The 14,005-nt window shown below is 39.1% G+C and overlaps 1 protein-coding gene across 4 annotated transcripts in view; it reads right to left on the reverse strand.

Annotated features, from left to right (window-relative positions):
• Positions 1–14,005, reverse strand: part of SPIDR (scaffold protein involved in DNA repair) — a 345,021-nt gene that overhangs the window by 95,769 nt on the left and 235,247 nt on the right. For all 4 annotated transcript variants that reach the window (XM_045186107.2, XM_045186106.2, XM_024578257.3 and 1 more), the window contains exons 9-10: positions 11,699–11,894; positions 9,729–9,976 (exon numbers count right to left, since the gene is read on the reverse strand). In XM_045186107.2, coding sequence (XP_045042042.1) covers positions 9,729–9,976; positions 11,699–11,894 — 444 coding nt within the window. The remainder of the gene's footprint in view (positions 1–9,728; positions 9,977–11,698; positions 11,895–14,005) is intronic.

The following is a 14,005-nucleotide window of genomic DNA, read 5'->3' on the forward strand; positions in this document are numbered from 1 at the left end:
TGCCACAACACACTTGGGTTCTCTCTGGTATCACTAGCCCTTCCTCTTCAGTCTCTTCTGTTTGTGTCTACTTTTTCTCTAATGTGACCTTGTCGACTGTCCTGGCTGTACATAGTTAATAGCTGTGACAGAACACCTCTGGAAGGGGTTGCAAAAGAGGAGTAGGAGTTGCCACCTATGAGGAGGAGAGCTGGGGGCATCTGCCTTTCACTGCCCCTAGTGCCTCTGGAGTTTAATACCATGGACAAATATAACTTATTTAAATTAGCAAATAAATAAGTGTACATAAAATATAAACACTGACCAGTTCCGGGCTAAAACCCCCAAATATTTATCTCCAACTGAAAATCCTTCTCTGAATTTGAGATTTGTATATCCAACATTTTCATCTGACATCTGTTCTTGGATGTCTCATAGGAATCTCAAATGAAACCACTTCCAACTGAATTCTTAAAGCTTCTCTCCATTCCTGTTCTCACTCCAATTTTCTCTTCCTAGTGAATGGCCCATCAACCCACCACATAATGAAACTGAGGATAATTCTTAATGTTTCCTTCTACCCCACCACACTTACACACACATCTAGAACATGAACCCTTTTCTGTATTTCCAAGTGGCACCACAGGAGATTCAGAGATTCAGGAGCATGGGTAGCCTCTTCCTGGGTCTCCTGGCTTCCATTGGGACCCTGTTCCATGTTCCCCCCTTCTGAAGCCATTTTCTATTCAACAGCTTAAGCTGCCTTTCCAACAGGTAAGCCTTATTTTGAGTCAGTGGGCAACCACAGCAAACACTACAGTTCCCGCGTGGCTGTTGCTGGCCCACCTCTGTGGGATCTCCTGCTGGCCCATGCATCCTGGCCACATGGTCTTCTCCCTCTTCTCTGGGAGTTTTCAGGGATATTCTTTCTTCCATGTGCAATTCTCTTTCATCTTTTTTTACCTACATTCACTTATCTTTCAAGTGTCATTTTAAATAATACTGCCTTAGAACGTCCATCCTTGAAAACTCTAAACTAAATTTTGTCCCTTTTTTCACTGGTCTCACTCATGGTGTTCTACTTTTTATTACCAGAGCACTTATCACAATTTATAATCATAAATGTATTTGTTTTTAATTGTTTTGTGTGGGACTCCAGGAGTGGCAAGGATAATATCCGGTTTTGTTAACCACTGTAGACGTAGAACCTGGGCCAGGACAATGGTGAATGTTTTTTCTTAGTGAAAACGAGGAAGAAATAAAAGAAAAGAGACTAAAGGAAGAGTCAAAAGATTTAAAAAGTGACTAAAACGTCAAGGTATAGAAAAAGGAAAATGTGCTTCCTGAGTTCAGCTCAATGAATTTCCCTTAAACTATAATTCAAGAGAACTACGAAACTGTTAAATGATGGTTCTGTCCTTTTGGCTTTTTGTCCAAATGTATGAACACTGAGCAAGTTCTACGTCCGCACAAAAGATGAATTTCCCATTACAAACATTTCTGCAGTAACAGGCAAGAAAGATCATCTCTAAGGGATGAAATTAAATTATTTGTCTCTAAGTTAAGTGTCTCAAGAAGATAGGAAATGAATGTTTCACAAAAAGGGAGAATGAAAGGCAGTGTTTAGTGGCAATCCTTGTGGACAGGGAGCAAAGTGCTATGGTCTAAATCAGTGATTTTCAACCACTGCACTGCAAGAATATTTAAAACATGTACCACCAGCTATTAGTCAGGGGCACTGGACTCTTCCCTAAGACTGTCAATAAAAATGACAATAGCCAACACAACAATAGCCATCTGGTAAGAATGAATCAAAATTATACCTATTTTTTTGTCAGATCAATAAAAAATTTATTTTTTGGCATGCTGCAGAATTTTAGCAATTCACCATGAGATGAAAAAAATTGAAAATCACTGGTCTAGATTCTGTTCTGCCATGAGGTAGGGACTCACTAGGAAATTCACACACTTTTTCTTTGCCTCAGTTTCCTCCACTATAAATTATGTCCAAGACCAATGTGCCCTTGCTGCTAAAAAAGCCTATGGTTTTATCAGCCATGAATTTATTTAGTATTCATTCAACATGCAGTGGATCTAGGTAAAGTTGTTTTGGGGCTCTGAATCTTCCACCTAACTTAATGGTTATGGGGTGTCTTCCAGACTGGTTTTCTGTTACCTTTGATTTTAATGATTTATAAAATGTACGTTAATTTTGGTTATTGTGACTTACAACACCTTGAGAAACGTGGTAGAAAAGTTTTCTTTAATAACTTGAGTTAAAAGAAGTGACCTTCAACAATGGACAGGACACTCTTATTTCTTATATTTCTGAAATCTAAAGTATATTTTTTATAATGTTTGACAGCTCAGAGGACATGAGCCTTTTGACTGAATTTATGTGACCCCGTTCAGGACCAGCTGGCTTCAAATATGTTTCCTTTAATTTCAAAATTGGCAAAAATTGTGCTGTCTGCCATCAAAAAATAAGCTCTTACTGATCTTTTCTTACAGAAAAGGGATACTGCTGGGGCACCGGGAACAGGTTGAGATTGACACCTACGACCAAGGTGCTAAATGAAGTTAAATATAAAACTCATCACAGTATTTCATCAGCAATCATCTGACCTGGTTTGTGCAGGGAAGGGAAATTAGTATGGCAAAAAGAGTACACGGTAACACAGAGCTGCTTTGGTTTTCACAGACCTTAACTTCTTCTGACCCGGTAATTTCTGACACTTTGTAGAAAACACATAGTGATCAACAGTCGTGTTTCAGTTCACTGACAGTTAACGAGATCTTTGGGGTAAAGCAGATTATGACAAGAGAGGAAACTTAGAGCTACTTTCAGTGGTAAGAGGTCAATGTGAAATTTTCCTTCTGTGTCTGCCACACTCAAGCCTCTGGACAAGATTAACTCAAATGTGTTACACAGGGGATTACCCAAATTTATTTACTATGAAGAAGTTATGGGTAAAAATTGCAAGCAGAAAAGGATCTTGCAAGGTATATGCTAAGACTTCTAATAATGTTTTCTCTCATGTACATATTACATGTGTATGTATAAAAAAGTCTACATTAAAAACATTGTTAAACAATTCCCCAAGGCAGATAATTTAATAATGCTTTTCTTTATGTACACATTAGCATAGAATGACTAGAGAGTTAAGCATTTTCCTTCTATATTAATTTGATTTGTAAACTAGCAAATAAAGCCAGAAAATATTATTGATCAGGACTTTTTGTACCCAGAAGTCACCTCTGAAGCCTTGTCCTCAAACCCAAGGCAAATGCTATGGCCCTGTGTCCAAAAGTTCCTTTTCCCGTACTGTCCAATTCATTCTCCCCATGGCTGGGCACTTACTTTCACTTCTCTGCTGACCCAGAATGACTGAACCCCTGAGTGAGCCTTAATCTAAATACAGCTTGGTTCTAACTTAATATTCATCATTTTTGACTTCAATATTCTCTACGACCTTGTCATTTTGGGATTCTATTATCTCATTACATTTTTCTTTTTGTCCACCTATATAACTGTCAGCAAATAAGAACCTCTCTGAAGCTCAGTTTCCGAATCTGTAAAAGGGACTCCAGACTCAGCGTTACACACTTCTGTGTGTACTACAAGAAACATACCAGGCAGAATGCATTTCATTATATCTGAATAACTGAATGTTTTCTTGTTTTTGAAGTTTATGCCTGGCCTTCTTTCAATCCACCACAAGCATAGTCCCAGCATGTGTTCTAAGGTACAAATCAAAAGCCTTCATAATGTGAACCTCTGGCAGCGACTCACCAGATGTTGGCTTCCAACTTGCTCAACAAGTAAAACAAGTACCACTGAAGGAGCTGGAGGGACAACCTTTGAGGTGCTGTTGTTTGTGATTACTCACAAGGAAGCAACCTTACTGTCAGTTTATCTCTCCTCCTCATCACTGTGACTCAGTTCCTGCTGTCCCCATCTCCTCTGAGTATGTGCTCTATGTGCTGGTCTGGGAAAGCTTTACCAAGATTCTTACTGCCTAGCTTACTCAGTATTACCTTCTCCAAAACCTAACACTGGATATATACCATAAAAAGCAAATCAAATCAAAACCTATGTATAATATAATACTGTCCCAGGTAATTCTATTTAGACTTACCACGGATTTAAGTCAAAGAGTAGAAGACTGGTTTACACAGTGCAAGTCTTAGTGAAAACTTTAAAACTGATATTATGGATTTCATACACATACATGCTTCAAATAAAACAAAAATAAAATTATTCTATAACCCAAAGGAAATATTCTCTATTTCCCACCTAAAGGAGACTTTTAGAAATTCATATTACTGTCAGATCAAGTACCATCCACTTGAAGAGGATTCATAATTAACACAGAAGTGTTTCCTGTTGCTCCTTCTGAATAGCACCAGAAGGTACCATTAAAATAGAATGGTTAGAGATCCATGATGGCAGCAGATTAGTTGGAAGCTACACTGACCAACTCCTAGGACCAAACTGGAATTACAACTAAATTATAGAACAGTCATCTTGAAGAAAAGTTTTGTAACAAAGGATTTACAGAAAAAGCCACATCAAGATAGGTAGGAAGGGTAGAGAAGCAAAGAAGGCCAGCCTGGCTCCTATAGGCAGTGGTTGAGGCTCCAGAGGGATATCTCAGCTGCACAGATTCCCCCTGAAAAGACTGGGGTCTAAACCTCAAGCCAGATTTCCCAGCACAGAGCACCAGAGCTGGGAAGAGGGGCCCACATAACACCTAGCCATGAAAAGAAGTGGGGATTTGTTGGCTAGGGAGAGAGGGAATACACTGGAGACACAGGCATACTCTTAAAGGGCCAGTGCACAAAATTTTGTTCACAGCCACTCACCCTGGGCTCCAGCAGAGGGAGGGGGAACAGACTAGAGTCACGTGAGGAGAGCCTGGAGTTATTGGCTCTGGGGAGAAAGCTGAAGGGACACCTGCCAGGATCCCTGTGCTAAGTCATTCTCTGACACCAGAAACACCATCTTCTTTAGGTGGAGCATTGCCCTCTGTGTGGCATCAGCCTGGGGGAATGCAATAGCCCCACCCCTCTGGACTCCTTTTTGCCCCACCCTGTGATTACACCCTGCTGAGGAGTACAGCCAGAGGCTCTTTCAATGACTGAACCTAATAGGCAGCTGGCAGGCAGAGGTAGATGGAGGCAGAACTCATTGGGGTGCCTGGGGAATTTCGTGTGCCTGTCCCCAGGCCAGGTGCTGGTAGAAGTTGGCCTTGGTGCGCAGCTTGGCCCTTTTTGCTTATCTGGATCACTTGTAGCTTCATAAAGGTTGCGTAGGACCAGTCACAGGCAGTGTTTTACATTGGCCCGCACCAGAGTCCCTCCTAAGAGCCCCAGAACCAACACATCCAGTGTCAGCTTCATACAACATCAGTGTAGGATAAGCTTCCAATAAGCTTCACAGGCAGCTTGTCAAAAAGATCTTGGCAGGCAGCAAACTCTGCTGAGGCGAGTTCTGCTTCATGTGGTCAGCATCTGCACAGCAGTTTGCATGCTGTGGCTGGGGCTGAGCTTCAGAGTCAGCCAGCCTAAGGGTCTATCCCATGCACAGACAGGCCAACAGCAATCATGACTTAATTATAACAAGAGGGCCCACATAAACTACACAAGGGACATTCCTGGAGGACCCAGCTCAGGAGATAAAGGTGACTGCACCACTGGACCCCACAGGATACCTACTGCACATAGCTATCCAAGGGAGACTGGGAGTCATGGAAGATCTAACTAATACATAGAAACAAACACAAAGAAGCAGCCAAAATGAGGAGACAAAAAGGTCCCAAATGAAAGAACAGGGGACATCTTTAGTGAAGGAGCTAAATGAATGAAATGGAGGCAAGATACAGAGTTCAAAGTAATTGTTCTAATGATGTCCAACTGCATGAAAAAGGACAAAGAAACAATAAAAAAAGAACCAATAAGTAATGAAGAATACAATATCTGAAATAAAGAACATTGGAAGGAATAAACAGTAGGTTAGATTAGGCGGAGGACCAAATAAGCAATTTGGAAGACAAGATAGAAAAAAACACCCAATCAGAGCAGAAAAAAATTTATTTTAGAAAAGAGGATAGTTTATGGAACCTTTGGGACAAATTGAAGCTTAAGAAAATCCACATCATAGGGGTAACAGAAGGAGGAGAGAGAGAGCAAGGGATTGAGAACCTATTTGAAGAAATAATGACTGAAAAATTCCCTAATCTGGTGAAGGAAAGAAAAATACACACAAGTCCAGGAATTGCACAAAGTCCTAAACAAGATGGACTCAAAGGGGCCTACATGAACACACATCGTAATTAAAATGGCAGAGTTTAAAGACAAAAAAGACATTCAAAAGAACCTATGCACCTCAATGTCCATAGCAGCACAATTTACAATAGCCAAGTGCTAGAAGCAACCTAAGTGTCCAATAGTAAATGCATGGATCAAAAAATTATGGTACATTTACACAGTGGAATCCTATGCAGCAGAAAGAAAGAAGGAGCTTTTACCCTTTGTGAGAGCATGGATAGAACTGGAGAGCATGGATGGAACTGGAGAGCATTATGCTATGTGAAATAAGCCAGGCAGTGAGGGACAAATACCATATGATCTCACCTATAAGTGGAACTTAATCAAGAAAACAAACAAGCAAGCAAAATATAACCAGAGACACTGAAATTAAGAACAATCTGACAGTAACCAGAGGGGACGTAGGAGATGATAACAGACGGGAACATGGGGGAAGGGTTGTCAGGAACATGTATAAAGGACCCATGGACAAAGCCAAAGGGGGTTAGGATCAAGGGTGGGAGGTGGAGATGGCTGGGGTGGGGGGCGTGGTGGGGGGAAAATGGAGACAACTGTATGTGAACAACAATAAAAAAATGTGAAAAATAAAAGAAATTCTTAAAGTCACAAGAGAAAGACAGTTACCTACAAGGTAGCTCCCATAAGACTGTCAGCTAATTTCTCAAAAGAAACATTTCAGGCCAGAAGGGATTGGCATGAAATAGTGATAAAAAGCAAAGGCTTATAACCAAGACTGCTTTACCCAGGAAGCTTATCATTGAAAATTGAAGAAGAAATAGAGCCTCCCAGCTTTCCAAACAAGGAAAGACTAAAGAAGTTTGTTACCACCAAACCATTATTGCAAGAAATGTTAAAATGGTCTGCTTTAAGAAGAAGTAAAAAAAAAAAAAAACCAGAGAAACATAGTTAAAAGTATAACATGGCAATAAATATGTACCTATCAATAATCACTTTAATATAAATGGCTTAAGTGCTCCAATCAAAAGATAGGGTAACTGAATGGATAAGAAAACATGACACATATATATGCTGTCAAGAAGACGCTCAACTCAAAAGAAAAGATCACACAGACTAAGAGTAAAGAGATGGAAAGAGGTATTTCATGAAAGTGGAAAAGACAAAATAGACTTTAAAACAAAGGCTGTAGTAAGAAACAATCAAGGATTCTACATAATAATAAAGAAACAGTCCAACAACATCATATAACCCTTCTAAACATTCATGCACCCAACATAAGAGCACCTAAATAGTCCTGGTTGGTGTGGCTCAGTGGATTGAGTGCAGGCTCAAAACCAAAGGGTTGCTGGTTCGATTCCCAGTCAGGGTACATGCCTGGGTTGTGGGTCCCGTGGGGGCCATGTGAGAGGCAACCACACATTGATGTTTTTCTCCCTTTCTTTCTCTCTCCCTTCCCCCTCTCTAAAATAAATAAATAAATTTTTTTTAAAAAAGAGCACCTAAATATATAAAGCAAATCTTTATGGACATAAATGGAGAGATCAACAGTAATAGTAGGGGATTTTAACACACCATTTACATTGATGGACAGACCTTCCAGGCAGAAAATTAACAAAGAAATGGTGGCCTTAAATGACACACTGGAATAGATGGATTTAATTGATACCTTTAGGGCATTTCACCCCAAAGAAGAATATACATTCTTTTGAAGTGCACATGGAACATTTTCTAGGATAGACTACAAAACAAGTCTCAGTAAATTTAAGAAGATTGAAATCATATCAAGTATCTTTTCTGCCCATAATGGTATGAGACTAGAAATCAATCACCAGACAAAACTGAAAAACAGACAGACAAGAAGGAGCAATAACATGTTATTAAACAATGAATGGATTAACAATGAGATCAAGAAAGAAAACAAAAGATACCTTGAAACAAATGTAAATAAGAATACAACATTCTAAAATCTATGGGACAGTGAAAGTAGTTGTAAGAGGGAAATTCATAGCATTACAAGCATAGCTCAATAAAGTAGAAAAATCTCAAATAAACTGTTTAACTTTACAGTTAAAGGAACATGAAAAGGAACAACAAACAAAGCCCAAAGTAAGTAGGATGAGGGAAATAAAAAACAGAGCAGGAACAAAGAAAAGAGAGTCTAATAAAGATTAAAAATTCAATAAAACCAAGAGCTGGTTCCTTTAAAAGATAAAAAAGATTGACAGACATTTCATCCGACCCATCGAAAAAAAAAAAAGAGCAGACCCAAATACATAAAATCAGAAATGGAAAGAAGAGAAATAACCACTGACACCAAAGAAATATTGTAAAAAAATACTAAGGACAACTATACGTCAACAAATGGGACAATCTGGACACAGTGTATAAATTCCTAGAAACATACAATTTTCCAAAACTGAATCAGGAACAATCAGAGAATCTGAATAGACAGATTATAACAGGTAAAATTGAAGCAGTAATCAAAAACTCCCAACAAACAAAAGTCCTGGACCAGATGACTTCACAGATGAATTTTACCAAACATTCAAAAAAGAACAAATACCTACCTTCTTGAACTTCTAAAAATTCAAGAGAAGGGAAGCCTCCCAACCTCATTTTATGAGGCCAGGATTATCGTAATTCTATAACCAGATAAAGGCACTACAAAAAAGGGAAATTACAGGCCAGTATCCCTGATGAACATAGATACAAAAATCCTCAACAAAATCTTAGCAAACTGGACCCAGCAACACATTAAAAAGATCGCACACCATCATTAAGGGGGATTTGTTTTGGGGATGCAAGGTTGGTATAATATCTGCAAATCAATAAACATGATACAGCATGTAAACAAAATGAAGGATAAAAATCACATGATCACATCAACAGATGAAGAAAAAGCATTTGATAAAATTTAGCACCACTTATGATAAAAAACTTCAGCAAAGTAGGAACAGAGGGAACATATATTAACCCAATGAAGGCCATATATGACAAAGCCACATCCAACATCAGACTCAATGGGCAAAAACTACAAGCATTTCCTTTATGATTAGGAACAAGACAGAAATTTCCACTTTCACCAATCTTATTCAACATGGTACTAGAAGTCCTAGCCACAGCAATCAGACAAAAGAAGAAATAAAAGGCATCCAAATTAGAAAGGAAGAAATAAAACAGTAATTATTTGCAGATGACATGAGACTGTATATAGAGAACCATAAAGATTCTACCAAAATACTACTAACACTGATAAATGTAATGAATTAAATTATTTTAGTAGGGCTTTTGATGTAGACAGAATCCTTTGTCACACGATGGTCCCAAATTTTGATGCAAGAAACAAACAAACAAAAACAACTGATGTACATGGTGAATGCAGCTAAGAAATTGTTCCTGGAAGAGCCTCTCCTTTCTCTACTTAACTCTAGGCACCCCCATGCCTGTGTTTTGTTACTCACCGAACTTTCGGTGGGTCTGAGATGAGGGAAGCAGCTGAGCCACCTCCCTGCTGACACCTGCAGGGAAGAGAGTAAACTCTCTGTACCACCACTGGGACTCTAACTCCTGACCATGTGGCGGCTCCTTGGCTTTCTACAGTATCCAGGAGAGAATCTGTCAGGGGCACTTGAGATGAAAAGTGCTGCTTTGCTTCCTCGTGCCTGTGGGTCCAGTCTGTCCTCACGGTGGTGAGACTACTCCTCGTAACCTGGCCAAGACATGAAAGGGGAATAAGTTCAGTGTGGCTTATGATGGTACACTACATACAAATAATGACATCCTTAGATAATCCTCTGATGCACATGCAGAGCACTAAAGGAAAAGTAAATATAAAACATAAATGTATAAATATAAAAAAACAAGAACCTTCATGTCTGCCAGGTAACTAGTACTGCCAAGGAGGGCAAGGTGAGCCAGAGTAACACAGAAATGACAGAGTGTTTCTTATCAATGGAAAAAAGACCATACTGGGGCTTTTAAACATGTAGAAAGTCCTGTTATTAAACTATCTCACGGTAATTTAGAAAACCTTTCTTGTATGAGGTAACAATCCCAACAGGACAAACTTAAAAACAACATAGAAGAATGACTAGGGCACAGGAACTACTATAAAGGACACATGGACAAAATCAAGGGGGAGGGTGGAGGTGGGGGAAGGAGGTGGGTTTAGCTGGGGTGGGGTAGAGGGATGGGGAGAAAAGGCATACGACTGTAATTGAATAACAATAAAAATTAAAAAAATATATATATAATACATGAAAAAAAAAGAATGACTAGGGTTTAGTATTATTAAGTACTTGTTATGCACATGTTCACGTAGCATCATGACAATCATTTATAATAATGTTAAATATCATAATAAGAAAATAATACCTCTAGAGTGATTTCTCTATTTCAGGAAGTTTTCTTTACATATTGTCCTTACCTAACAAATATATTTAACTTTACAACAAACCAAGGAGGTAGGTTATATCATTATCACCACTTGATAGATAAGAATACTGAGACACAGAGAAATTAAATATCTTGCCCAAGGTCACCTAGAAGAAAGTGGCTGAGTCAGGACTGAACCAGAACACCTGGTTTCAAAGTCCATACTCTTAACCGCTATGCTACCCTGTGGCTTCATCATCACTGCTGGTGAAAACATATCTCATGAATTTGAAGCAGTAATATACTTTGAGCCATATTTTAAATCAGGTACAATTAAACTGGTTAGAAAGCCGTCCTTTTCACATAATTCCCTCCAGACACTCTTTTGATAATGAAAGGGAGATTCTGCTTGATCACACATATACAAGACAGGATGAAAGTTTGTCTGCTTTCCTGTTTTCCTTAAGTTCCCTCATGCTGACAGTTAGTCTTGGCATTCCATTCAAAGCTGATTCAGGTAACTTGGTGACCTGAGGTAGGTGCACTGGGAGCCATAGACCTTGGAGGGGTCCCAAGAGTGCACTTTGCGCCCATTCCAAGGGAAATTTCATGGTTTTCTAAGTCCATCTTGGCAGATAATCATGAGTCAGGGCCAATAAAATTCCAAAAATCCCTTTCCAGTTTATAATTTCAAGTTTATGCAGCTCTTTTTATTCCAAGAGATAGATATTGTGAAAAAGAAAAGTGTAATCCTTTTAATAATAAAAGGGGGCTTAAACAAGATACTTAGATAATTACAAGAACAGAAAAAAGAACACTCATATATTTTAATGAGTTAGAATAAAGATTAAAAATAAATCATTAAAAAGATGAAATACTATAAAAATACTATAATACTGAACTGAACCATAATATCTTTAGACATAATAATAAATACTCTTGCCTATATATTTGCTGAATATTTGAAGGAAGACCAAAGGTAAACATCTTCATTTATAACCCTTTCAAATCCAGTATTATTACAAAGAATAAAATGTCTAAGCCAATGAAAGTTTACCTGGCTTTCAGGTGAATTATTTGTTAGACCATTAAATCTAAACATCTGGGCCAAAGTGATGTTTCTTCTTGGAAGGGGTGTGTTCCAACTGTGCACTTCATGTGTTGTTCTTGAATCTTCTTTGGCAACAATTTTCTGACAAAAATAAGTATTCAGAATAACAGGGCAACTTCCACTGGGGATAATAAGCTTTTGCCTGGAAGGGGATAAAAAAATTCAACATTTTATTTGAGAAGCTGGATTCCCCTCATGCTCTTGCTAAATCAGGAATACAAAGAGCAATGACTTGCCTGCTATGGGCAGGTAAAATCAAGCCAGCCCAGTGAGTGACAGCTGCCCTCACATGCTCAATAGTGACTGCCAATGGATCCACTTTTACTTTTCCATTGAAACTTCGGTGTCAAGAGAGGGGCTAATAAAAGAAGGCCAGAAAAAAAAGGGGCCAATAAATTAAGTGCCTGGGCTTGAGCTCCCTCAGGTCTTCCTACTCTGGTAGATGTCTAGGGCGCCTCAGGGAGAAATGCAGGGAGTGAGCAAAGACCATCAAGAGGTTCAAAGAATTACCCATTAAAATAAATGCTATTTACAAGTAAAACCTACATACATTCTGACAGCTCTAATCTTTCAAATAATTTGATATCAAATGCCTAAGGAATGTTTTCAAATGGACCACAGTCACTGAAATTCTTCATATTTAAGTAGAAAAGTAGTCTGGGAATATCACAGACATATTTTCCTGGTTCCTCTGAGACATCTGATTTGAGAAGACTAACACTCATGCCTCAAAACAAGTAGTGCTGCTTAACATTAAGAAAAAAGACTATGACTTCCATTTCTGAGAAGATGGACTAGACATACTTTCTCCTATTTCTCTCATTAAGTACAACTAACATGCCTGACATTATACATAAACTAAATAGAAGAAGACATTGTAAGGTGGAGAGAAGAAGGCAGACCAGCTAGGACCTAAGGTCCTTGGGACTTAAGGAACAAAAGTAGTGAGTGCCTGGATTTTCCCTTTGCCTCTTATTTCCAGACTTGGAAATGAAGAACCTGAAAACCTGGAAAATAGTAATGGGTACAGACCAAAATAAAAAGCCCCTATAAAAGCTTATTCTCTTCAACCATAGGACTAGGGAAGGGGCAGCCTAGTGAGACAGGAAACTTAGAAAATAACTGCTCTACTCTAGCTTAATATTGCAGAAAAACTGTTACCCACCTTCACACACAACAGCAAAGGGTGAATGGGGAGCCCAGACTCCCACCTTCATCAGGTCATAATGAGGAGTCTCTAGAGCTCAGCTGGGGTGGTGTGAGACAGGTGGAATAGGGTGTTTGGGGCTTTCATCTCTGAGCTTGCAGTGAGTCCTCCCATATACACACCATGACAGTGGAGACCACCTGGGGGCCTGCACTCCCACCCCTACCTGACATTAGTAATCCTCTGTGCAGAGTAAGAATAGGCCTAGCAGAATGTCGGGACTTTCACCCTGCTCAGCGTTACGAGGCCACCTTCTACTCTCCAACCTTCCTCCAGTGTCAGTGGAAGCCACGTGGGGAGCAGCAACAGAGCACTCTCCAAGCCAGAGTGATGTCAGTTGAAGCCTAGCAGGAAGCTGAACTCACACCTGCCCAGGAATAACAAGGAGTTCTCTCCCCCTCAGGTATCAATGGAGGTCAAGTGGGAAATCTGAACTTTTACCTCCACGCTGCAGTAACGAGCCCCACTGCCAATCCTACTCTCAGAGCAGTGTCAGACAAAGTCACGTACATGGGCTTAAATAAGATCCGAAGTCTCATGCCATAATACCCAACACGCGCTTGCTGCCATAAAAAGAATCACTTGTTATACTCAGAACCAGGAAAAAAAATCTCAACTTGAATAAAAAAAGACAATTAATAAATGACAATGCTGAGATGACAGACGTTAGAATTATCTGACAGAGATTCTATAGCAGCTATTACAAACATGCTTCAATGAACAATTACAAATGTAAACAGGACAGAAAACTAGAAAGCCCCAGCAAACAAATATATATCCTTGGCAAAGAAATATTTTTAATGGAAATTTCAGAACTAAGAAATACAGTAATAAAAATAAAAAATAAAAAAACTCAGTGCATGGGTTCAATAGTAGAATGGAGGGGACAGAGAAATGAGTCAGTAAACTTGAAGGTAAAATAATAGGCATTAGCCAGTATGAACAAAGAAAACACAGACTGAAAAAACCATGAACCAGAACCTCAAGATCTGTGGGAAGAAATATATGTGGAAAATATAGGTGAGTACAATAGGCTTTTCTATTTC

The sequence above is a fragment of the Desmodus rotundus genome, chromosome 8 (assembly GCF_022682495.2).
Source record: "Desmodus rotundus isolate HL8 chromosome 8, HLdesRot8A.1, whole genome shotgun sequence".
Taxonomy (NCBI): domain Eukaryota; kingdom Metazoa; phylum Chordata; class Mammalia; order Chiroptera; family Phyllostomidae; genus Desmodus; species Desmodus rotundus.